The sequence below is a fragment of the Dipodomys spectabilis genome, unplaced genomic scaffold, assembly GCF_019054845.1.
Source record: "Dipodomys spectabilis isolate Male_0828 unplaced genomic scaffold, ASM1905484v1 ptg000125l, whole genome shotgun sequence".
In the NCBI taxonomy this organism is placed as follows: Eukaryota; Metazoa; Chordata; class Mammalia; order Rodentia; family Heteromyidae; genus Dipodomys; species Dipodomys spectabilis.
In genome coordinates this window covers 16,087,055-16,113,096 of record NW_024870802.1, presented here as the reverse complement: position 1 = coordinate 16,113,096, position 26,042 = coordinate 16,087,055, and the positions used below count along the sequence as shown (strand labels likewise).

The window sequence follows — 26,042 nt, the reverse complement described above, 5'->3', positions numbered from 1 at the left end:
GCATCTATGCAGCTGGATAGAACAGTTGGAACCAATGCTCTACAAGTACATTTATTACATACATATCTTTGCCATCACAGACAGCTTCATGGTTGTAAGAGAAGATGAACTGGAAGAAAGTTCAAAGCAGATAGGTCTGATATATTCAAGGGGTCAAAAAAAAAAACAAATGTACACAGAAAAAATCTGGAAGAATATTAACAGCAGCTACTTTCATTCCTTTATGTATTTTCCTAAATAGATATAGACAGATAGAGCTTTCTTATAGATTTCTTGAATGTATTTTTCTTGAGCATACATATCTTTATCTATCTATCTATGCACACACACATATACACAAATATATTTGGTAGTACTGAGGATTGAAATCAGAGTCTTGCACTTTTTGCTAGGCAGGTATTCTATCAATTGAATGAATGGAAAAGTGTCAGATTAAAATACAGTCTCCCTTCCTGTCTAAGTTCTAGGTACCTTCATGCACGCAGAACATGTCTATCTTGGGCTGGGAAGGTGACTCAGTGGTAGAATGCTTGCCTTGAATGCACGAAGCCCTGGGTTTGATTCCTCAGTACCACATAAGCAGTAAAAGCTGGAAGTGCTGCTGTGGCTCAAGTGGTAGAGCACTAGACTTGAGCTGAAGAGCTGAGGGACAGCACCCAGTCCCAGAGTTAGGCCCCCATGACTGACAAAAAAATTTCTATCTCCATCCCAGGCACCCCAATGCTTGCTGACCATGTCTGGGTGACCTCATTCATGTTTCTAACTTGACCTTAAGGCATGGTGCAGCTCTCCACACAGAACTTCTGTCCTGTTCCTCACCCTTTCTAGCCCTCATGTTTCCAGGGCTAGATGCACTGGTGGTCACTTGGTCCCTGCTTCCATAGATCCTAAGCATTGTATATGATCATAACAGTTCTCTGCTCAAAAGTTATCAACAGCTTCCTGTTTCCTTAGGGATACATTGCAAATGCATCACTTTGACATTCACTGTGCCACACTGATTTCAGATTTGTCTCTATCATTGTCCAGATTAAACCAAAGAAAACCCTGGCTCCAAACAAAGTCCAAGCATCTCTTTGCCTGACCTTGTCCATTCGTCCTGAAGTGTTTTCCCCTGCACCCCAACTTCTTCAAATCCCATCCCTCTTTTCAGGCCCACCCCGAGCTTCACTCTCCTCTGCCAGGAAGCCTTTCTTGGTTATCCTATGGTGGTTGCTATCTTTTCTGGATGCCTATGGTTTCTGAATCTCAGTTATTCAAATTTTCATTTGAGATGTATTGGCTAAGCACCCACCAGGTTCTGGCCCTGTGCTGGGGATGAGAAACCAGAGTCCTGTTTCTAAACCTGGAAGCCTATTGTCCAACATGGAGGCAGTCACTGAGCAAGCTATCCCACCAACTACCCAGTCTTGGGAGTTAAAAAGCTTCATACAGAAAAATGAAGGTGCAATTCAATACTAAGAGAAGAGACTGGATTGACATAGTGGCTGGGAAATGGCGGACAAGCTGAAATCATGGAGTCCTGAGACCTTCCCAGGCAGGAGAAAGAAGGTACATGAGGTGGCAGGTGAGAAGAGGAACTGTGTGACAGCATGGGATGACCAGAGGGAGCGTACAGAGGGAGCGTACAGAGGGAGGGTACAGAGGGAGGGTTCAGAGGGAGGGTACAGAGGGAGGGAACAGAGGGAGGGTACAGAGGGAGGGTTCAGAGGGAGGGAACAGAGGGAGGGAACAGAGGGAGCGTACAGAGGGAGGGTTCAGAGGGAGGGAACAGAGGGAGGGTACAGAGGGAGGGTACAGAGGGAGGGTTCATAGGGAGGGTACAGAGGGAGGGTTCATAGGGAGGGAACAGAGGGAGGGTACAGAAGGAAGGCTCAGAGGGAGGGTTCAGAGGGAGGGTTCAGAGGGAGGGAACAGAGGGAGGGTACAGAGGGGGGGTACAGAGGGAGGGTTCAGAGGGAGGGTACAGAGGGAGGGTACAGAGGGAGGGTTCAGAGGGAGGGTACAGAGGGAGGGAACAGAGGGAGGGTACAGAGGGAGGGAACAGAGGGAGGGAACAGAGGGAGGGTACAGAGGGAGGGTTCATAGGGAGGGTACAGAGGGAGGGTTCATAGGGAGGGAACAGAGGGAGGATACAGAAGGAAGGCTCAGAGGGAGGGTTCAGAGGGAGGGAACAGAGGGAGGGAACAGAGGGAGGGTACAGAGGGAGGGAACAGAGGGAGGGAACAGAGGGAGGGAACAGAGGGAGGGAACAGAGGGAGGGTACAGAGGGAGGGTTCATAGGGAGGGTACAGAGGGAGGGTTCATAGGGAGGGAACAGAGGGAGGGTACAGAAGGAAGGCTCAGAGGGAGGGTTCAGAGGGAGGGAACAGAGGGAGGGAACAGAGGGAGGGTACAGAGGGAGGGTACAGAGGGAGGGTACAGAGGGAGGGAACAGAGGGAGGGAACAGAGGGAGGGAACAGAGGGAGGGAACAGAGGGAGGGTACAGAGGGAGCGTACAGAGGGAGGGAACAGAGGGAGGGTACAGAGGGAGGGAACAGAGGGAGGGTACAGAGGGAGGGAACAGAGGGAGGGAACAGAGGGAGGGAACAGAGGGAGGGTTCAGAGGGAGGGAACAGAGGGAGGGAACAGAGGGAGGGAACAGAGGGAGGGTACAGAGGAAGGGTTCAGAGGGAGGGAACAGAGGGAGGGTTCAGAGGGAGGGTACAGAGGGAGCGTACAGAGGGAGGGTCCAGAGGGAGGGTACAGAGGGAGGGTCCAGAGGGAGGGAACAGAGGGAGGGAACAGAGGGAGGGAACAGAGGGAGGGTTCAGAGGGAGGGTACAGAGGGAGCGTACAGAGGGAGGGTTCAGAGGGAGGGTACAGAGGGAGGGTCCAGAGGGAGGGTACAGAGGGAGGGTTCAGAGGGAGGGAACAGAGGGAGGGTCCAGAGGGAGGGTACAGAGGGAGGGAACAGAGGGAGGGTACAGAGGGAGGGAACAGAGGGAGGGTACAGAGGGAGGGTACAGAGGGAGGGTTCAGAGGGAGGGTACAGAAGGAGTTACGTGGGGTCCTGCACAGGTCTGCCTGTGTAAACTGCTCACACGTGACTCCAGATCTCTCACTGCTTCTCACATGCAAAACAGATTTGGGGAGGCAAAAGTAGCATGGGGAAGAGCAGCTCAGGCACCCATGTAGGAGCCCATCAGGGAGCCAACGAGGGCTTAGACCAAACGGCAGTGATAAAGATGGAGAGAAGTTGATGGGTTCAACTATGGAAGCAGAACTGGCAGGACTGGGGTTGGGCTGCTTGACAGTAGTCAAAGAGAGTCAGGTGAGCAGTTTGAGAATGAAGATTCTAGTTTAAGTACCTGAGTAGACTAGCAGTCTGGCACCTGTGACCAAGGACCTAGTACTTCAAGAACAGAATGGGCAACAGGCAGGTTCCTTAACCCAGGGACATGAAAAAAAAAGAGTTAAGGAGGTAGGTGGCTGGAGGTTGTTCCTGTAAGGGATCAGCTCAGAGGATCCATAAACTCCAGCCAGTAACCCAGATGGGTGGAAGGGAAAGAATGTGTGTAAATTGCAGGATGAAGCTGAAGATAAGTGGCCCAGCTGACAGAGCAGGCAAAGACTCAGGACTGAACACCAACACTCAAGTGCTCACGCAGGCAAGCCTGCGAATAGTTATTGGTAATTGGAAGGAACAGTTAGAAGGTGGTGTGATCACAGCTAGTCTGTAACCAATCAGCAGGAAAGCTGGGTTCCTGTTGCTACGTTTGCATCCAGGCAGAACTGGATTATGAGCAGGCTGAACAGGTCCCAGAAAAAACCTCTTATACTATGGCTGCAGTTTATCTGTCACCCTCTCCCTGCTTCTCAAGTGAGAGCTAGAAAGCAATGGAACCAAATATTATCACCTCCCATGTGCTATGTATCCCAAGAGAACTCTTTGCAGCCCTGAGAGGCAAAGATAAATATACAATATGAGGCCACTGAGATTGTCACTTAAAGGAGAACATAACAAGAATCATCATAATAGCAAGGAGAAGAGCTAACAATTACAGTATGTGAAATACTTCATACTATCTGCCATATTTAATCTTTAAGCAAACCTACATAATGTGAGTTTTGTTGTTATGCCTGTTCTGGGGCTTGAACTCAGAGCCTAGGCACTGTCCCTGAGTTTTTGTGCTCAAGGTTAATGCTCTACCACTTGAACTACTGCTCCATTTCTGGCTTTTGGGTGGTTAAATGGAGATAAAAGTCTCACAGACTTTCTGGCCCAGGCTGGCTTTGAACCTTGATCATCAGATCTCGGCTTCCTGGGTCACTAGGATTACAGGCATGAGCCACCACCGCCAGCTTATATGATGGGTTTTAATATCATCCCCATTCACCAAATAAGGCAAGTGAGTCTTAGAGAAGTAAGGAAATTTGACTGGTTACACTGGTTACACAAGAAGAGATGGGCTGGCTACATGCTGTGGGCTTGAACAGGATATTTCACTGTTTCTGCTCTTTTGAACATGAGCTTCTTTAGGAAACTGGACCTTGTAAGCTCTGCACTGACTTCACACCCATGCATTTCCCTGGCCTTCTGGAGGCAGAGGGATAAATTTCAACACCTTGTAGTATTAGCTGGGCTCTGGGATGGAGAACACCGTGAAGGCCAGGATTCTGTCATCCTTGTAAGGTTCTTAGATACAGTACAGAGAAAGGTGGAGAATATAGACACAAATATGGTCTTCAGTCTAAGAACAATAGAAATACTTTCCAAGTATGGGTGGAGACAGCTGAGAAAAGCTGCAGGCTCTTCCTTTGTAAGCACCCAGATCATAACCTGTAAGGCTATGAGATCACACAAGCCCAAGGCTTGTCCTGGGAGCATCTGCATACTCTGATGGCCTGTCTGGGAGACAAACAGAGGAATAGAAGGGAAGGAGCTTTGAAAAGCATTTGTCAGGGCGGGAAGCTTGACAGCAGTGTTGTGGGAGATTGTGTCTTGTTCTTCCACTTGAGAAGCATGGTGAAGGCTGAGAAGGCAATGGATTAGGGACCCACAGTTTGATTGACAAGGTCTCTATTGGAAGGAATGAGCAGCATCATTAATGTGATATAATAGACCCCAATCTCACTGATACCTCTGTTCTTTAGAAGCCTGACATCATAGGAACACCACTTAGCAAAGAGTGGCTGGGAGGAGCCTGCAGCCCAGCAATCCTCCCACATCTCTTCAAGGTTTCCTCACATTGAGAAGCCATCTATAAAGTTAGAAAACCCAGAACCTGGCTGAGTGCCGATGGTTCACGCCTGTAATCCTAGCTACTCAGGAGGCTGAGATCTGAGGATCACCGTTCAAAGTCATACCGGGCAGGAAACTCCGTGAGACTCTTATCTCCAATAAACCACTCAGGAAACAGGAAGTGGTGCAGTTGCTCAAGTGGTAGGGCACTAGCCTTGAGCTGAAGAGCTGAGGGACAGTGTTCAGGCCCAGAGTTCAAGCCCGACAAAAAAAAAAAAAAGAAGAAAAAGAAAGAAAGAAAAGATAGGAAGGAAGGAAGGAAGGAAGAAAGAAAGAAAACCTAGAACTCTTGCCAAGCATGGGTGGTTCATGCCTATAATCCTAGCTATTCAGCAGGCTGAGATCTGAGAATCACGATTGGAAGCCAGCCCAGGCAGGAAAGTCTGTGAGACTCTTATCTCCAATTAACCACAAAATAAAACAAAACAGAAAGAAATAGAGCTGTGGCTCAAGTGGTAAATTGCTAGCCTTTAGCCATGAAGTTCAGAGACAGCACTCAGACTCTGAGTTCAAGCCCCAAGATTAGCACCTCCCTCCAAAAAAAGTCACCTGACTTTGGTTGTTCAGATAATACGTTTCCTGCCACTTGGAAAGCTCATTGGATTTCTATGGGATGATATTAACAAAGGCAATAGTGCTACTTCATTTCCATCATGTTCCAGGCATTATTCTGTGTTTTGTCTAGATGAACTCCCTTAAGTCATCATAGTAACTATGTGGTAAATATTAATATCTAAGAACTGAGTTGAGCAAGCTTGAGCAGGGTGGCTTAGGATCCTATAGCTATTAATGGCCAAGTCAGGATTTGAACCCAGGTGATAGGTAGAATCTACATGCTTTATTCCAACTGTCCCACAGGATCAGGAAACATTACTGTTCACATAGCTTAATCCACACACATAATGGGGGTGGGGGACATGATAGGTTCTTCAGGGGCCACAAGTCTAGCAGTATTTCATATTTACCGAGCACCTCTCTTTGCTAGGCACATTATCAAGGGTCTTTAATATAGAAAGGGTCTGGTATGGGGGTTTCTATTAACCACATTGGATAGACAAGGAAACCATGGCTCTAAAGGTTGAGGACCTGCTCAGCATTTTGCAGTTAGTAAGTGATAGAGCTGCAAAAGGAAAACCTAGGTCAGCTTGAGCTAAAACAGAACCATAACAATGCCCAAGAGCATGAAAAGACAGGCATCAGCCAGAAGTCCAGAACTGACCATGGAGGTGCTGTGGAACAAGACATCCTGCAGACCTGTCTACATCTGGCTTCCATCCAGAGCCAGCTATGCCCAGCCTGGGTGGGAGGCACCAGGGAGCGGTGCTGATGTCTGACAAACTCTTAGATGCTTCAGCTCCTGGGCAGAGCCCATGCATGCCAGGAGCTGCAGATCTAGGGCCTTTGTGGGTGTCTCTGCCATCACATCATCCCTCTCTACCTTCTCTCACCGCGCTGGACAGAGGAGAAAAGGACAGGTGTTCAACACTGATCACTGCCCCTCCTGGCAGGAGAAAACGAAAAGTGGGTTCCACTGATGGCAGATGTGAAGCCCTTGCTTTGATGACAGCACTGTGGACTTTTCTGCCTACTGAATGTGGGCTCTGGTCCAAAGGGGCATTAAGATGAGGCAGTAAGTCCATGCTGAAGCCCCGTTTCCCCATATGCAAAACAGCAACCATGGGAGCAGCCTGTCTGCTCTGTGGCTGGGGTCCCCCAAATGAGGTTCTTGCTATGGATCAATTTCTAGAGCCATATCCACAGGGGCCTGATGTGATCCCCAGCTCGGTCTTTCCCAGACATGCCCACTTCACCACTCTTGGAGCCCTGGGTTCAGCTTGGCAGGTGAAGGACACATGTATCACACACACTTCCTCACCCATACTGGTGTCTCAGCCTGGCAGGGCTGGCCCTGGGGATTGAACACAGTGTCTTGCACTTGCTACACAGGTGTTCTACCACATGATTCACATACACCCAGAAGTTTTTGTATTTAATTGAGTTTCACTTTTTTTTGGGGGGGGCAATGAGGGTAGCCAGAATCATGATCCTTCTATTTATACTTCCCATGTAGCTGGGATGCCAGACATATGCCAATGTGCTTAGATACTGGTTGAGCTGGGGTCTTATTTTTTTTTCTTGAGCTGGCCTCCAATTCTCCTAAGCTTCTTCTCTTGAATAGCTGGAATTACAGGCACGAGCCATTGTGCCTAGCCTTCTTTTATTTTGTAAGCATCGCTATTGAAGTATATCTCATAATCTGTAAAATGTGACCTTCCCTTTTTTCAGTTCTAGGAATTACACTCAGGGCCTCAGATTTTCAGGCAGGTGATCTCCACCGGAGTAACGCTTCCAACTCCTTTTCTTTTTTATATAGGGTCTGGCTTTATGACCAGGCCAGTCTGAGCTGTGATCCGTGCTTCTCCAAGTCACTGGGGATGACAGGTGCAGGCCACTGCATCCAGCCACGTGATTACCCAATAGTGAGGATTACAGGCATGTGCAACCACTCTCAACACTACCTGAGATGGAGTCTTGCAAACATTTTTTTTTTCAGCACTGAGGACTGAACTCATCACTCTTCCACTGAGTGAAATTCCCAACCCTAGTTGAGAGACTATTTTGCAAGAGCAAACTTTTATGTGAAGACTGGTCTCGAACCATGATCGCTGCCCTTCATCTCTACCTCTCAAGCAGTTAGGATTACAAGCCACCACATCTAGCTTTTCCCTTACTTTTGAGACCCTGTTTAACCACAGTGGTCAGGTTTGAAAATGAAAATTCCTAAGTCTAATTATACTAGATGAAATCATTTACTGCAAAAAATTCAAAGTTCTCCCATAGCGTTCCAACAGATGATTTCAGGAAGTGTTTGGGAGCATCTGCTGTCTTACTCTGCTGATGTAAATATCAGTCACTGAGGACCTGCTGACTGCTCTGAAGTTGGTAAGCCTGTATCGTATAACCCTTATAGTACTCTGAAACCTGGGTTTGAAGGCCCACAGAGGTCAAGTAACTTCCCTGAGGTCACAAGCCTTGCAAAGAAACAGAGTTTGAATTCAAGTCTGGCACTGTGCTCTTAGCCCGCTCACACTCTTCCCCAGTACACTCTGGGTACTAAACTATGGGAGGGCAGAGGTGGATTAAAGGATGCTCCTTCCTAGACTGGGAAAGAGATAATTCTCAGCCCATGATGAGATATGTTGTAACTCCATTAAATCAGCACCTGCGTATCAGCAAGGGTACTTGGGGATGAAAACAAATATGTAAATACGCCACCTACCTTTACCAGGTGTGGGAGTTTCATGGGGGTCAGATGGGGGACACCAGGAAGTTAAGCTCCCAGGAGATGCCATATGAGCCTCAATTCTGCTTAGGAAACTGGGGTTCCTGACCCTGTCGTGAAAGCTGGAAGAGCTCTGCTCAGAAAGTTCCCCTCTCCCAAGTCTCCCTAACTCAGGGCACTTGTAAGGTCTGCAGTCCTCTGGCCAGGGCTGAGAGCAAGTAGACAGTTCTATGGACCCAATCCACGTAAGGCCAACATCACTTACACTCACACACATGCACACATACACACACACCACCACCACCACCACAATCTCATTCAGTAGATACTGACAAGAGCCTGTCATGTTCTGAGTGCTAACCTAGGCCCTGGGCAAAGTGACAAAAGTCCCTAACTTCATGAAAGTAAGTATTTTCTTCACATCAGTAAGGTGAGGGCCCCTGGCAAGAGCTGGTCCAGAAGGGTTAACTCAAAAAATCCTGACTGAGGCTGGGAATGTGGCTTAGTGGTAGAGTGCTTGCATGAAGCCCTAGGTTTGATTCCTCAGTACCACATACACAGAAAAACCTGGAAGTGGTGCTGTGGTTCAAGTGGTAGAGCAAAAGAAGCTCAGGGACAGTGCTTAGTCCCTGAGTTCAAGCCCCAGGCCTTGAAAAAAAAATCCTGACTGGTAAGACATTGTAGAGAGAATGGCAAGGTGGAGTGAGGCCCTGAATTCTAGACAGAAGTAAGGCCCACAAGTGTGGAGGGGAATTGAGTTTCCACATGAGGAAACAACAGTTTCCCACAAACTTTATTTACCATATCTGAACCCATGACTCAGAGCCAGGAGGAAGCCCTGGGCATTACTGAGCAACCAGCTGAAAAGTAAGCTGGCCTCTGAGCACTGGTGGTTCACACTAAAATTCTAGCTACTCAGGAGGCTGAGATCTGAGGACTGCAGTTCATTCAGACTCAAGCAGACAAATCCTCTTCAATTTAACAGCAAAAATGCTGGTTAAAATGGTAGAGCACCAGTCTTGAGCAAAACACACAGAATAAAACAAAAAAAGTCAAGCAAGAATATAAGGTCCCAAGTTCAAGGACCAGTACCAGCACCAAAAAAAGAAAGCTGGCTGCCAGGCAGTTATGCAGCAGTCTTAAAACCCAGTGTGTGCTATGTCAGCATCTGAGCCTTATGCTGACAAATTTTGTTACCAGACTCATATACCCTCAGCTCAACTCTAGGCAGTTCTGCTGTACTGCCCCTAGTAAGAGATGACTCTCTCTCTCATTTGTCTCTGTCTCTCTCTCTGTATGTATATGTGTAAAACAGTGAGGGGGGGAGAAAAAGGTGACAGGGTGAAGGTTTAATGTTATAAAGTACAATATATATCTATATGAAAAATTGTTAAGAAAGAGGGGCAGGAGGAAGAGAGGTTAAGAAAAAAGAAATAAAGATGGAAGGAACTTGATCAAAGTACCTTAAATAGACGTTGTAAATACCACAATGAAACCCCTTTGTACAATTAATTTATGCTAACATGTTTTTAAAAATACATTAAAATGATGAAGGCAGGCAGGCACTTCCAAACCGAAGTGATAAAATGGTCATGATAGATGGCAACAAGGTAAATTGGATCACGCTTATGTGCTAGTTTGCTTAGCTTCAAAAATCTGGTCTGGCAGGAGATTCACAGAACCAGAGAACACTTAACAGGAAAAAGGGCAGGTGCTCAAAATGCCATAGACATGAAGTAGATAAAGTCCATAAAAGGAATATGGATCAAGAGCTCCCCAGATCCATTGATTCGCAATCCTAACAAATCCTTTGTTTTACAGGAATGAAACAAATCCCCAGAGAGGAGACTTGTCCAAGGTGACAGTTACTGAAAAAGCCAGGAATAGATCTTCCTTTGGATCCATTCTGGATCCAAACCAGTATGAAGACCCACATTGGAGAAGGGATAGGTGAGAAGTTTGAGATTTGAAGCCCAGAGTCAGGTTCCAGGAGCACTGATTCTGGCTGGAAAGGCCAGGAAGTCAAATTTGACTGGACTGGTAGGACCATACAGTGTGTGTCTGGAGAGGTATGATATAAATATGCAGGAAGGACAGTGCCCAGCTGAGACACGTGTTCTTTGTTGAGACTTTAGTGTAGTACAAACTGCTTGTTGGCCTTCCAGATTGATGGTTGTTCCCTTGGTCTGAGAAGTATCAGGTAGGAAGGCTGAGACTTCCTTTCCCAAGTCTCCCTGGCCACTGCCCTTTCTGGAAATTGCCCCTCCCCCCCCTTTCCCCACAGGCTTTTCGCATCAGAAACAACTCAGGGAGAGTCTGGTAGGTTGGGAGGATCCAAAGGGCTGTGAAGGATGCACAGAGCTGTCTGAAACCACATTAGAAGATTGTCCCAGACTTGGCAAGACTTGGGTATCCAAAGCCTAAAGCAAACGCCTCGGGGTTGATCCCTGGAAGCTGAGACCAGGCTAGGAAGGCTTCATAGTCATTTCTGTGTCTTTTACCTTTGGATTTGCAGCTGCAAATCCAGGTGCCAGCATCCAACTTAATAGGGTTTTTCATTCAGGAGCAAACTAATCTCTTCCCAGCTCTTGGCTCCAAGTGCCCAGTGGCAGAGTCCAGGATCCCACAGGTGCAGCTGGTGCCCTTCCATCTTATTTTCCCAGCTTCAGTGTCCTCTCTTCAAGACCATCCTAACAATGCTCTGGAGACCTTCTCCCTCGCCCTACTACAGTCAGGAGTGCTACCTGCTAATGTGATCTTGAATTACCCTGAAACCAATTCTTCTGGCCTCCCTCCCAGCTCAGGGGCTCCACAGGTACAGCGAATAGGTGGATATTCTGCAGGAGTCTTCATTTGTTTGGTAAGATGAGGCCACTCACACCTGGTTTGGTCTTCAACCATCACAAAATCCTCACAAACTCCTAAGTCCTCCAACCTCATCTCCCCCAGATTTCACCCCAGTTTTGATTTATGCAGCACCCCACCCCCCAGACCTGCATCAGAGCCATCACAGTAACAATAAAAAACAACTGCAATGCCCACATCATTATTCCACTGGCAAAGATTTTTCGCATAAATCTGGGCCTTCAGAGATGAGGAAATAGAGTGGTAGAGGTCTCCAGGAAGTGAGAAAATGGGGTGCTGGCCCAGGGAACTGGCCCAGACCTGGTAGGTGTAGCGCCAGGAGGAAGCTCCCGGACCCCCTGAGGGTGAAGCCAGGCTCTGCCAGAGGCCAACTGAAAGGGACCAGACAATGCTCAAAGGCAAACACCTCTACTCACCGGGCCTGACCACCAGCCTGGAGCAGCTGTGGTCTGAGGCCAGTTTCACCCGCGGAGCGAAAGCACCCCTCTGTCCCGGCGGGAAACGGCCCTGTCGGTTCTCTTCGGGACCTGCCATTGGGCCCATCTGGGCCTGACACCTTAAGGATTCGGGTTCAGAAGCCGACCTCGCTAGGGATCCCGGAGCTGCAGTGCCCGGGCCGACCGCGCTCAGCGCCCGCGCGTCCCGCGCGTCCCGGGGAGCCGCTTCCTGGTGGGATTAGAGCACCTGCTGGCTTCCATCTCCGCCCCTCCCGGCAACCCCCAAGCGGGACCGCGCGGAGAGGACCGCGGGGAAGTTAGCGGCAACTCGAGCCCGGCGCGTTCTCCCTAGGCAACTCTTTTCCTCCTGCTTGCTGTGATGCTCTTCGGTCCTTCTTAAAAATCTCTTTCCAAGCGTGAACTACGGAGCTTGGGAAACTTTGTGCGAAACTTCCGAATGCCGTGACATCGGAGCCAGCCACTCCAATCGGAGTCTGAGAGCGCTGCGCCCAGCCCCGAGTCTCCCCTCCAGCCCTCCGCGTTCGGCGGACAGGGGCCCCGGAGCCCGCCGCCTCCCGGAGCGCCCCCCCCCGCCCCTCATTGGCCTAGGGGCCGGTCCTGGACGCTGCCCGGGGCGCGCCCGCGAGCCTGGGACCCGCGGGTATTTAGGCAGTTTCCGCGGGGGCATTGTTTTCCCGGGGACCTGAGGACATCGCGGGAGAGGGGAGACCCGCCCCAGAGACGGTGGCGCAGGCTCGCCCACCACTCATTTGCATTTCAAAGGCAAACTTCGGCTGGACTTGCCCCGAGGCGGCGGCACCTACCGGCTTTGCACGGATCGTGGTAGTGCTCCAGCTGCGGCTCTGCGCCCGCCTCGCCTTCCGGAGCCCAGTAGTCCAGGGCGGCCTCCGAGCGCCCCCCGAGCCCCCCGGCGCTGCGGGGCAGCGGCAGCAGCAGCAGCAGGGGCGGCAGCAGCAGTGGCACCAGAGCCCGGAGCGCAGTTGCCGAGGGCATGGTGGCGCGGGGCTGGTGGGGGCCGCGGGACTCGCGAGCGCGAAAGCTCGGCTTGGGGGAGATGGTGCACTGGGTCCGGCGTCGGCGGCTATGAGCGGATGCGGGGCATGGCGTCCTCGCCGAGAGCCGAGCGCGGCGCCCACTGTCCGCGATGGGGCACCCGGGAAGCAGCCCGCTCGGAGCGACTAGCCCGGCCGAGGCTGCGGAGGTTGCGATTGTGGCGGTGGTGGTGAAGCAGTGGCCGCTCCGCCCCCTCTCCACCAGAGCTGGACCACACAGCCCCCGCCAAGGCCTCCGGACAGCCAATCACTCGGACGCCCGAGGCGAGGCCCCTCCTCTTCCCGGCACCTCCGCAACTTCGGAGGAAGGGGAGCGAAGTGAGGATGCTGAAGGCCGCGGCCGAGAGCCGGTAGCGCTCGCACACGCCGAAGGCGTCCTTTTGGGGCGTTAGCCCGGGCCCGGGCTCCCCGGAACGATGCTCCTTACTATCTCCGCCGGCCGGGCTTCCCGCCTCGCTGTTTCAGTAACTCACTTTACAACTCCCGGCGCACACGTGGACGCCGGCAGGCGCTCCGAGTCGCTAACAACTCGTGCTGTGCTTTAGGGCACTGGCGGCTGGACAGGAGGAAAGACCGGAGGACGTCGGCTTCCCCAGCCCTTTCAAACCACCTCTCATCCAGCTACGAGAGGCATCTGCGGTGGCGCCCACCCAACTCAATGCAGTGGCTGGTGGTATGTAAAAAACGTTTAAGGGGCAGATTTCCCCTCTAGGTGACTCCCCCCCCCCCCCCCAGTAAACAACGCGCGCGCGTGCGCGCACGCACATGCACAGCCTACGTGATGCTTCCTATGGTCTAAAACTTAGAGCCACACCATGCTTCCTAAAATTAGATGTTTCATTAAAGTCCCTCAATATTAGCCTGTCAGAATAAAAGGACCAATTGCTAGCATCGGGTTTCTTTTAGCAAATGATAAATATATGCCCAAATGATTTGGAGTAACAATCAAAAGCTACTTGAAATCCACTTCTATGATGTGCGTTAAGCGTAAAAATGGTCCGAATTGAACCATTTTAACTTAGACATGTATTATTACAGTAAGGCTTTCAAAGATTTTGTGTGAGAAAGCAAAGCTGCCCTAATTATAAAGTAAATACCAATGGCATGTGCAGAATTTTTTTATCATCACACCCAGTAGACTTCTTTAACTTTCCTTTTAGGGAAGTTTAAAAGTTCTAAAATAAACCCTTGTAGGTTTCTTTCCACATGGTTTTTATAGCCATTAATAACAAATAACGAACAGGGGGCACACAGCTGGTCTTTGTGCCAACCATCTATTTCATAACATTATGGTTATGTTATTCTATTAACTAGGATAACAATTCCTTCAAACCAGGAAAGGGTACTACTAAATATTTCATCCTGGTTCTTACAAAGAAATGAAGTTTGACCCTGCCTCCTGTACCCAAGTTATCTATCACCTAATGGGCACATATAGGATAAAGTCAAGATTGGTCAAGACCGGGTTAGGAACTGGCAGGGCAGGAAGAGGGGACTAGGGTAAATGGATCCCACCAAATGGCAGGGAAGGCCAAGTGGCCATTAAATAGGCAATAGGTGTGGAAGGAGATTAAATGGCATTTCTGCCTGAATGCTAGGAGTCAAACCCAACGCCATAGTACGCTGTACTCACCCCTATGAAGGTCACCACTTGTCAGTAGACAAGTCCACAAAGTCAACATCTAAAAGGCCTAACAAACGTCTGTGACACTTTTAGGTGTCCAGATGGCAGTTGGCAAAAGCCAACTGGCTTCACAAGCAAGGAATTCCTCTGGAAAACAGACATCAGAAGCCACCTTGTGCATGCACGGAGGCTGTGAGGTTTACTGCCTTCTAGTCCCCACCTGGTGGGTAGGTCTTTTCATCATTACCCTCTGTCCAAAATTTGAAGACTGGGGCCTCGGGGTGAGCAAGCTGTACAACTTCGTCAAAGGGCTTGTTTTGATGCTGCTTTGGCAATCAACCAACAGGCAATCAGCAACAAAACACTGGGATTGTTAGAAAGGCTATCTAGGAAGACTGAGATGTTTTAGTATTTTTCTCATCAGTTACAGTTCCTAATTTAACTCATCACTTTAAAATATTTTTAAAAAAATGTTTTAAAACGAAAAAGCTTACATTTAGAAGCACAGGCTAAAGACCTAAAGCTATTCAACAATTACACATTCCTAATTTTGGTGGGTTTCTTCCCAAGAACTTTAGTCCTCTGGAAATCCTGAAAGTAAATTCTCAATCTTAAGTCAGTGCTTAAATTGGGTGCTTCTCTACTCAGTGAACAAGTTCTTCTGCAGCAGCCCTTAGACCCCCTTCAGGTCTTTTTATTCTCCTTTACCCAACCCTGGAAACTCCCATTCCACCAACTACCATCAAAATCTTCTCCAGGACAGGGAACACAATCTTCAGAAGGGAAGGCATTCTCTTCCAGCTCACTCTTTTCTCCCATTGTTAACCACAGAGATGCTGTTACAATTTTCAGCAGCTGCCTTACACCTTCCCCGAATCTCCAACACCCTTATCTTAGCTTCTCAGGTGGAGTACCAGGGCCCCACTACCATTGTCTTCCTTTTGCCTATCATTGGCGTATAATTTCTTTATGCCACTCACATTAAGCATTGGCAGCTATCCTTAGCTCTGCTGCCTCACACCTCCATGCTCTGCCTGGAACACTAACAGCTACAGACCTGCATCCTCACACAGCATCTAATGGAGCAAATGCTACAACTGACACCAATTCAGGTCTGCCCTGCCTGAGCTACTTCAGCAGCCCACTCTTAACAAACCCCAACTTAGAATCACCTGTCTCTCTAGACAGACTCTACCTTTCCCCCGTCAGGACCTTCAGAATTAGTCCTGTAATCTTGGTCACTTAAGACTGAGCTGTCTGGCACTAGTTGCTCATGCTTGAAATCCTAGCTACTCAGGAGACTAAGATAAGAGTATCACAGTTGGAAAACAGACCAGGTAGGAAACTCCAAGAAATGTTTACCTTCAATTAACCAACAAAAAGCTGGAGCTAGAGCTGTGGCACAAGTGGTAGAGTACTAGCCTTGAGCATAAAAGCTCAGGGACAGCACCCAGGCCTTGAGTTCAAGCCCCTGGATTGGCACAAAAAGTAAGACTTAGCTAAGACAAACTGATGCTGGCCAGACTTACATCATCGCCTCCCTACAACTGTCTAAATTGTTTTTCATTTGAAGGTTATCACATTAAATTTTGAAAATTAAAACAAGGTTCACTCTAAATACACTTGTACACTTAATAACATTGATTTCATATGTCCAAATGTAGCCTATTTTATCTTTTCTAATGTCAAATTGTAGATTAAGTTTAGTAGTTCCCACTTCAAAATTAAGAAGCTGGCTGAGTAACAGACTTCCCTCTATGCTTCCTTTTCTAATTGGACAAAAAGTGTTCATAGAAGATATCAGAAGTAGCTGGACACTGGTGGCTCACGCCTGTAATCCTAGCTACACAGGAGGCTGAGATCTGAGGATCACAGTTCAAAGCCAGCCCGGGCAGGAAAGTCCATGAGACTCTATCGCACTGTGGCTCAAGTGGTAGAGTGCTCACCTTGAGCTGAAGAGCCGAGGGACAGCACCCAAGCTGTTCAAGCCCCACAATCAAAAAAGAAAAGAAAAAAGATGTCAGAATTAGTCCAAATTCACACTAACTTAAAAACCATCAGACAAATACAAATTGCCAAGTATAGACACCAAGTAAGGTAGCTTAAAAAAAAAAAATCAAGAGAAAAGGAAGCAGGGAAGGATCTTTAAAATGAGTATAGACACTAAGTAGCTTAAAAAATCAGGAGAAAAGGAAGCAGGGAAGGATCTTAAAAATGAGCTAAGAATGAATATGAAAACCAGAAAGTGAAACTAACTACTGCTTCAAATGGAGTACACCAAGAACAGTCCATCCATCAGTATATTGATCATTACACTGACTCAGTATACTAATCATTACTTGCTCTCTGGGCTACAGAGATGATACCTCCAACTTCCAGTTACACCCAACAAGAGAACAGACCCCAATCTTGATTATTTCTGGGATAAAAACAAAGCCTTTCTTACTTATGCTATTAGTTAACAAAGGACGCTGTGAGGGCACATGTGTAAAACTACTATGGAAAAAAGTAGTACATACTAGACTAATGTAATGTATTCTTTAAGAGTAACAGGAACAGGGGTGGTGGGGTCTGTGTGCAGGATTTGAAGATTATATATGATGAAGAGTCAAAAGAATGGTAATTTGAAACATTTAAAAGACAAACTTTATTCATTGTACCATTCTAGCAACTGGTCTGTACCTTAAATTTTTTTTTCTTCATAAACTTGGGGGAAGAGAGTTAAACCTTAAATTTTAAGTCCTTCTAAACCCTCTGTACATTACCTTTACAAAATTAAATTTTAAAAAAACTAAGTTTTTCATTTGCAGTTGTTTCTATAGTTATAGCTTCCCTATTATACTATGGCTGCTTTATATTTGCTCCCATTGTCCAATGCCTCAATTACTATGTGGTCTTTGGCAATGCTCCCCCGACATATACCTTATTTACTGTAGAACACTGAGTGCTATTAGTATGTTATCCCTTATATTTGCTTCTCTTGTCTTAAAAAAGTAAAGAAAGAAAGCATTCAAGGGAAATGTTTAACTTTTTATTACTTTTTAAAAATCCAGCTTCAGATAAATTAACAGACTAGATTAGAACCTCAATTATATTTGATACATTACTAAATTTCTAAATAACTAAAAAGCCAGGTGGAATATGGCCTACACAAACCAAGGATGTGTATAAAACGGAAGTGACCACTGGGCAATCACTGTTTCCCTCCAACTCTGTTGACTGTCCATGCTCTGTGGGGATTAATAGGTTCAAGTTTAACAAGCTGGAAAGCTCAAGTTGGAGTGCTTTCCCAAAGACACTTTGTTGTCCTTCAAACAGAACTGTTTTTTCTTCCTTGCCTTAAGCTATTACAGCACTCTAACTGTAAACACACCATGCTTTCTGGTCAATTACTATACACCTAGTTCACCAATACTTATAAGCAGCTCTTGCAACAATTTGTCTCCACTTCATAACAATGAAAGAAACCTGATTTTGTCTTTGCATATTAGTATCTATAGTGCCAGTAAGAATGTCCAATGAGCTATCTTTTATAAAATGCTCAGAAGAAAAGTAGTTATTCCTCATACTGAAATAGAACTTTTTGAAATTTCTGCACTAACATAATAATTCTTATTTTCTACCTTTCAACCTACACTATTTCTATACTCAGTCATGAACATTTTCCTAAAACTCTTCTCAGATTTCAACACTGTAATTACTTAGAGCTTCATAACTAGAATTTTGAAAGATACTTGTGTTTTTACACAAAACTAGTCCTATTTATAAATGTTCCAATAAATCAACAGAATGAAGCAGTAACACACACTGAGATCTAAACTTAAAACCTAGACTAACTACAGGTTTTACATAGGCTTTGCCCCCTAGAATTCATATACAGAAGCCCTTCGGTATGTAGCTTTTCCTGAACAAATTACATTAATACATCATCTCTTTTTACATTTGTAAAAATTCAGGAAGTTGAAAAATAACATTTATTTGCAAGACATTTGGCATAGGTGGTTAGTAAACATTTAGAGAAACAAAAGCTGTATCAAAATGAATACAATTTGTGGATAAACCCTCAATAAAGTGGCTTTTGGAAGAACTAGTTTGCAGCAACCACCTTTATAGAGAGTCTGCCCACTGTCAGTGGAAAACACCCAAGCAAATAGTTCACTAGGTTCAGATATCACCACAAGATGATAAGTTCTAAGAGTATTGGGCTTGATTTGTGGGCAAACCCAGTATCATCTAGGAGCCCAACACTATATACTAAAGTATACTTTTCTTTCCTCTAGCCATTACATTTCTACTTTATCCTACTCTCGGTACCAGAAGAGATGTATAATGTCAACTTCTACTCTGTTGAATTTTAGGAGATGAATTAGGAACAGAGAAAGTTTCCCCTAAAGATTTTTCTTTGGGTGCTAGGCCTGGGGTTTGAACACAGGGCTGAGCACTCTCCCTGAGCTTTTGTGCTCAAGGCTAGCACTCTACCATGTGAGGCACATCTCCACTTCTGGCTTTTTGCTGGTTAATTGAAGAAAAGAGTCTCACAAACTTTCTGTCTGTGCTAAATTTGAAGTACAATCCTCAGCTCTCAGCCTCCTGAGAAAGCGAGGATACAAGCACGAGCCACCAGTGTCTGGTTTACTCTTTGTTTTTGATAGTGTTCAAAATGTCAGCTGATAATTGAGCAAATGTTAGCAAATGAAAGACATACACAGAATTAAAAACTCTCAACTTCGGTAAGATTCTGTTTTACTATTCTACTGAGAAGCTAAGTCATTTATGAATTCTATCTTCTTCAAGACACATTTGTGTAGTCTCTCCATGAAGCTACAAACCAACATAAAACCATTTCTTTTGGGGGAGAGGATTTGGGGAGGAAGGTATTAAAGCCTGAACTCAGGGCTTGCACCTGCCTCAGATTTTTTATTTTATTTTTTTTTGCGTTAGTTAGGGTCTTGTTTCTGCAATCTTCCAACCTATGTGTCTTAAGTAGCTGGGACTACAAGTGACCACCATATATGGCTTGTTCTTAAGAGTTAGAATCTTGCTAATATTCTTTTGCTCAGGCTGGCTTCAAACCATGATCTTCCTATCTCCACTTCCCACAAAGCCAGAATTACAGGTGTGGGAACCATGACTTTTGTAAAGAACTTTTCAAGGTGATATATAATGCCCTTAATGTATTTGAGTATTAAAAATCTATTTTTCACCACAGATTCCAAAGACTGTCAAGTGGAGCTCAACTTACTAGAAAGGATTGGTTCACCTGAAAATAACTAAGATATTTTTTAAAAACTCTTCATCTTACCTGCAGGATTCATGGCATGAAAAACTACTATTTTAATAAGACAACAAAAACAAAAACAAAAAACAAAAAATACCCAAAACCCTGCAGTTCCAATTTATACCCCATTAAATAATGTGTTTTCCTGTTAAAAATATTTTGTATTAAAAAGTTACAGAACATAAGTAATTAAGATAGTGAGTTTTAAAGATAATAAGTTTCCAAGATAATAAATGCAGGTAAGAAAATGGAAGAACCAACAGATTATGTTTAATGCAACATTCTGGCTTGAAGTATATACCTATAGTTTCTGATCAAATTTCTATTTGCTCATACTAGCCATTACCTAAGTGGTCAGACATCAAATTTTTCACCCTTCATAAGGCTTAAATGCCACAGTACACAATGTGGAGTCCATTAGTAACTACTAATGGCATGAAGTTCACACTAAGGTGTTCAGTAGTGGTGATGTTTTTCTAAAAACACCAATGTATAGTACTGGTTTAAGTGATCATTTGCATAGCAAATTATTAAACCAGAAACACAATGGTTTTAGAGAAACTTCACACTATGGACAATTCCAGAAAAATGCACAAGTGCAATTTCTTTCTTTTAGAGAAGAACAGCCTCTCTATTTGTTCACCAAATAAAGGAGCTACCATTGTGCCTGCACCACTCACAGCACATCAGCCTGGTGCCATAATTTTATTCAACAGTTTCTCACTCTGTCACTGAACTGGGTAATTTGGATGTAGGCAAGCTGGGGACATTAGTATATGGGCCCTTTGTATTCAAAAGCACATTTTATGGTATGTTAAAAAAAAATAAGTGGGATTCTGTAACACTGCTTTTTGGACAGTTATCTTCAAATTGGAAACACATCTATTTTCACAAAACAATTTGGTCAGGAAATTTTATTTGAACATTCTAAAGCAATGATGCTTTAGATGTTACTTAAATGTCCCAGACAGGATTAACAAAATTAAATGTTTCTAAATTACAAATTTAGCTCCTGTATGAGTCTCAGAAAAGAAACAGAATAAAACACCCCCCACCCAAAAGAAGTATGACACACACATTTTGAAGGAACCCCAATGTTTCATGCAATGGTAGGCAAGATGTAAAAAGCCACCCAAATTCACACATTTCTACACCAATCATCATCAGAAAAAGTACTCCCTATTCAGTCTGTACATCCAAATGCAGTTGGAAATCTACACCTACGTTACATTATTTAATGTTATATACATTTATTACCCACCCCCCCTTGTTTTTAATAATTTCTCATGTAAAGCCTTCATTCAAACCCAAAAAAAGATGTGAGACTAACTGGGGGGTGAGGGGATAATCACTTTAGATACTCAGTTAAAATGTAGATTATCTAAATCTCAAATGTTTATAAAAACAAGTACCTTCTCCATTTAATACTTTGCTTTCTAACTGTACAGTAAATTGCATATAGAGAATACACATCTATCTTCGGACTGTATCTTTGGATGGAATTAAGATGTAATTGGATAATTTTAAGATAAATAAATGGAAAGTTGGTCTGACTAAGATGACAGCAGATATATTACATGCAGAATTTAACTTGGCTAAGTTTCTTTCTTTTTTTTTTTTTTCCTTTTTTAAAAAAGGATGCAGTTGCGTTGGGGTGCGGGGTACAGGTCATGGACAACTAATAACAGATCAAAAAAGAACCCAGATTCAATATATAAAAATGTCCCACAATAGGTCAACAATGGCAGTAAAAATAAAAGAAAAGGTAATCTTTCTGGAACATCATTTTTCAAGAACATAGAAATACTAAGTGCCAGGAAGATTTCTATTCATGTACTTTTAGCATCCAAGTTTCCCTCTTATTTATTTATATTGGAACAAATGCTTTAAATAAACTATTTGTCCTCTTCACTGAAGAGAGCTGGTCTATTTCATCTTTAATGAGCTAGTTTTTGGGAAGATTAGCCATGTACTGTAGTAATGCCTACTGCATAAAATCCACACATTTGCTGTGAACAGTTGGAGAAAGCAGTCAGTAAGAACCTAGGATCAATGGAAATAGATGTTACTTTAAGCCATCCATGAAAGAGAGACCCACAGTGTACCCAGTGTTAAGCCCAAATTTCTTCTTGCGCTTTCCTTTTTTGCTGTGCAAGTTCCACCACTATGAAAGAGAAATTGATCCAAAGTTCCAGGTTTTTTTGTATCTCTAGTCAATTTTCACATTAGTATAGATTTTTCGGACAAAGGCACTTGTTCCCATGTAACCAATTGCTCCTGCAAAGACAAAATAAAATGTATTAAAACAAATGTAACCCCTTTGTACATCACCTTAAAATTTAAATTAAAAATAAATAAAGCAATAAATACATATGGAGCAGTATGCAAGATTTACTAAAGCTCTCTGCTCTGGAAAGTTTTTTTTTTTTTGCAGTATAGTATTATACTAGCATTCTCTGTTAATTAAAATTCTATTATTTGCTTTCATCTGTTACAGTCACATACCAAATCTGACCTAATGTATTTTTAAAGAATTAAATCACAATTAGTATAATTAGTAACTGTGGAATACTTACAATACATCTTTTATTTTAAAAAAACTTGACTAAGACAAAATACTGTTAAATGAAAAAATAAACTTACTTTATTTGAGAATGTACTATTTGAGGTCTCTTATCTACTACTAGTATGTTTCTGCAACCTCAAGGGTAGGTGAAAGCAAGCAGTGCCTCAGGGAAGAACTGAGAAGCATGGCCAATGGCCTTTGCAGCTCTCCAGAAGAGCCACTTCCTTGAGACTCCTTTTCTGTTACAGCTAGAGAAGCTGTACATTTAGTAGAAAGGAAGACATATTGGAAGGAATGAACCAAGAGAGAGGTAAACAGGTAAAAAGAAATGCTAGTCTTGAATAAATCTCAAATGGGGCTCAAAACTCCTGAAAATGAGAACAGTTTTCTATTCTGTTAACGAAGCACCTGACTCAAGAAAAGGTACTCAGTAAGTATTTGCTGCATGAATGACCCAACTGAAATATTCTTTATAATGAATATTCGGAACAAGAGAGTAGGTCCCTAAATTGTCAGAAAGTTCTCCACTTAGGAATTTGCCATTTAAGCCAATATTCTTTTTCTTCTTTTTTTTTTTAATCAGTTGTAGGGCTTGAACTCTGGGCCTGGGAGCTATCCCTCAGCTCTTCAGCTCAAGGCTAGCGCTCTACCACTTGAGCCACAGCGTCACTCCTGGTTTTCTGGTGGTTTATTAGAGATTAGTGTCTCACCAACTTTCCTGCCTAGGCTGGCTTTGAACCACGATCCTTAGATAGCCTCCTGAGTAGCGAAGATTATAGGCATGAGCACTAGTGCCCAGCTTTAGGCCAATATTCTCAAAAAGCTTAAAAGTAAATTTTCTTAGTTAATAATGGCACACACACCCAGATGTCTATAATTACTCACTTTGGAACCAACTATTCTCTACTCAACAAGTGAATTTCACCCTTGAGCTATACCTAAAGGTAAACAAATAGTGGATGAAAAGAAGGTTCTCATAAAAAGTATTCTAGCTAAGAAACAGAAATATTCTAACTATAATAAATTACTTGAGCTAACCAATAATTATCAATGACTGTTGGCCACATATATGCCCCTTGAAAAAGAAAACTATCTGCTACATATTGTTAGATAAGAGTTGGTATGAACAAGGCTGTGATTAACAGTTTAAAGAAATATGCAAGAGGAGAACATGTGGAAAAACACTAGATGACATCTCATCTCACATATACAATCAACCAAATCCAGAGTGTAAAACACTAAATAGGCTTTTTGGGGTTTTTTGTTTTGTTTTTCTTTTCTTTTTTTTTTTCGTGGAACTGGGGACTGAACTCAGAAATGACTTCATGCAAATGCTCTACCACTTGAGCTACACCCCAAGCCTTAAGATCTTTTATTTTTGGGGACAGGATCTCACTACCTTTTTGCCTGGATTGGTCTATAACTCCGAATTCTCCTGTCTCCACCACCCGAGCCGCTGGGATTACAAGCATACACCACTATACCTAGCTAAACAGAATTTTTAAAAATAATTTTTAAAAAATAGTGAAGAAAGAAGAACATGAATAGATTAGAAAACCCTTGGTTACCAAACAATACATGGCTCCTAAATGCATCTTGATGTAAACTGTACTAAAACTAGAAGTGGCAACAGGTGAAGTAAATGTGAGTACTAATTGAACATTTCATCAGCATAATGAATTTGGCTTATGTTTTAGAGACAGAGATATACTGAAATATTATAGTTTAAGTGACATAGATCTGAGAATAACGTTACAATAAAAGTGGGGCAAAATGGGAATATAAACAACAAGATTGAGTGGATAATTACTGACAGCTTATCTTTTTATATATATTTGAAATTTCCCATAATTTGACATTTTTAAAATCCCAAAGCAATAAATTAAACCTATTCCACTGACATTTCTTTCATAATACACTAAAATTTTAAATACTGATAATGCATTTAAGATAGCTATAATAATAACCTCTTTACTAGGTAGGTAGGAAAAAAAAAAAACTTCAATTAACTGGGCACTGGTGGCTCACACCTGTAATCCTGGCTACTCAGGAAGCTGAGATCTGAGAATCACGGTTCAAAGCCAGCCTGGGCAGGAAAGTCCGTGAAGCTCTGATCTCCAATAAACCACCAGAAAATCAGAAGTAGTGCTGTGGCTCAAGTGGTAGAGTGCTCTCCTTGAGCAGAAGAGCTGAGGGACAGCTCCCAAGCCCAGAGATTAAGCTCCACGACCAACAAAACAAAAAAACTTCAATTAAAAAAAAACAACTGGGTTTCTAACATAAAAATACCTATAAAATTTGAATTGCCATCAAAACCTTAACTGGCATAATATAGCACTAGTTTAATAATTGCATCCAGTTTTCAAGATTTACAAAGCATTGCTTCCTTCTGGGTAAGATGTGCTTAAAATCAAATTACTATCAACCTAGAGAATCATTTTTCTTAATTTTATAAACATATTTCATAAACAGACTTATAAGAGTAGGACTTTATAAGGAGGATACTGACTGTGCTCTCTAGAAAAGCAGAAGTCTTAGGAATAACAGAGATGTACTTTTCCTTAAAACAGAACTATGTTCATAAAAAAAAAAAAAAGAACTATGTTCATAATATAAAGGCTAAAACAATGTTATTTTCCTACTTAACACAAAGTCCATTTCTTCCTATACATTAAAAACATTAACAGGTATTTTTCATTTTGGCAAACATTTTAAACATTATTAATTGGTGGGTGTGCATAATTTTTGTATTATGACAACACATTAATCTGTTCTAGTTTGCACTTCACCCCAGCCCATCCCAACTCAGCCCAAAACAGATGACCTGTAACAGCAGGTTGGGGCTGGGAATGTGGCTTAGTGGTAGAGTGCTTGCCTAGCCTAGCATGCAAGAAGCCCTGGGTTTGAGTCCTCAGTACCACATAGAAAAGGCCAGAAGTGGTGCTGTGGCTCTAATGGTAGAGTTCTAGCCTCGAGCAAAAAAAGAAGCTCAAGGACTGTGCCCAGGCCCTGAGTTCAAGCCCCAGGACTTGCAAAAATGAATGAATAAATGAATGAGTGCTAGAGCCGGGTACCACTGGCTCATACCTGTAAGTCCCAGCTACTCAAGATGCTGAGATCTGAGGATCTTCATTCAAAGACAGCCCAGGCAGGAAAATGCATGCAACTCTCATCTCCAATTAACCACCAAAAGGCCAGAAGTGGAGCTGTGGCTCAAATGGTAGAGCACTAGTCTTGAGCAAAAAGGCTCAGGAAACTGTATCCAGGCCCTGAGTTCACGACCCATGACTGACATCAAAAAAAGTGCTAGGATGCCACTGGCAGGGCAAGGAACTGTAAATATGTCAAAATAAACTTTCAACAGAAAAGAAATTTAGCTAAACTCATTCTATTTTCTTTTTAAGTGTCAACATATTATTTCTCTAGGTCTTCCTAACATCACATAAAGAAAAAAAAATCCAGAAAAAAAAGTACATTCTGCATAGTCACCTGATTGAAGGCTAGCAATAATAAAGATCTTAGCTAGGTAAAGAATCCACTGAGCAACATTTAAGAGTGGACAAAACCATTAAAGAACTATTAGACTGTCTGAAGACACTTCTACATCATACAGCTAGTTTCAACCTTCAGT

At 44.0% G+C, this 26,042-nt stretch overlaps 2 protein-coding genes across 2 annotated transcripts in view; both read right to left on the bottom strand.

Annotated features, from left to right (window-relative positions):
• Positions 1–12,884, bottom strand: part of Tll2 (tolloid like 2) — a 114,355-nt gene extending 101,471 nt beyond the window's left edge. The window contains exon 1 of the mRNA XM_042689365.1: positions 12,695–12,884. Within this exon, the coding sequence (XP_042545299.1) occupies positions 12,695–12,884 (190 nt within the window). The remainder of the gene's footprint in view (positions 1–12,694) is intronic.
• A 4,704-nt stretch (positions 12,885–17,588) lies between these two features.
• Tm9sf3 (transmembrane 9 superfamily member 3) overlaps positions 17,589–26,042 on the bottom strand; it is a 64,234-nt gene continuing 55,780 nt past the window's right edge. The window contains exon 15 of the mRNA XM_042689562.1: positions 17,589–22,122. Within this exon, the coding sequence (XP_042545496.1) occupies positions 22,055–22,122 (68 nt within the window). The 3' untranslated portion in view covers positions 17,589–22,054. The remainder of the gene's footprint in view (positions 22,123–26,042) is intronic.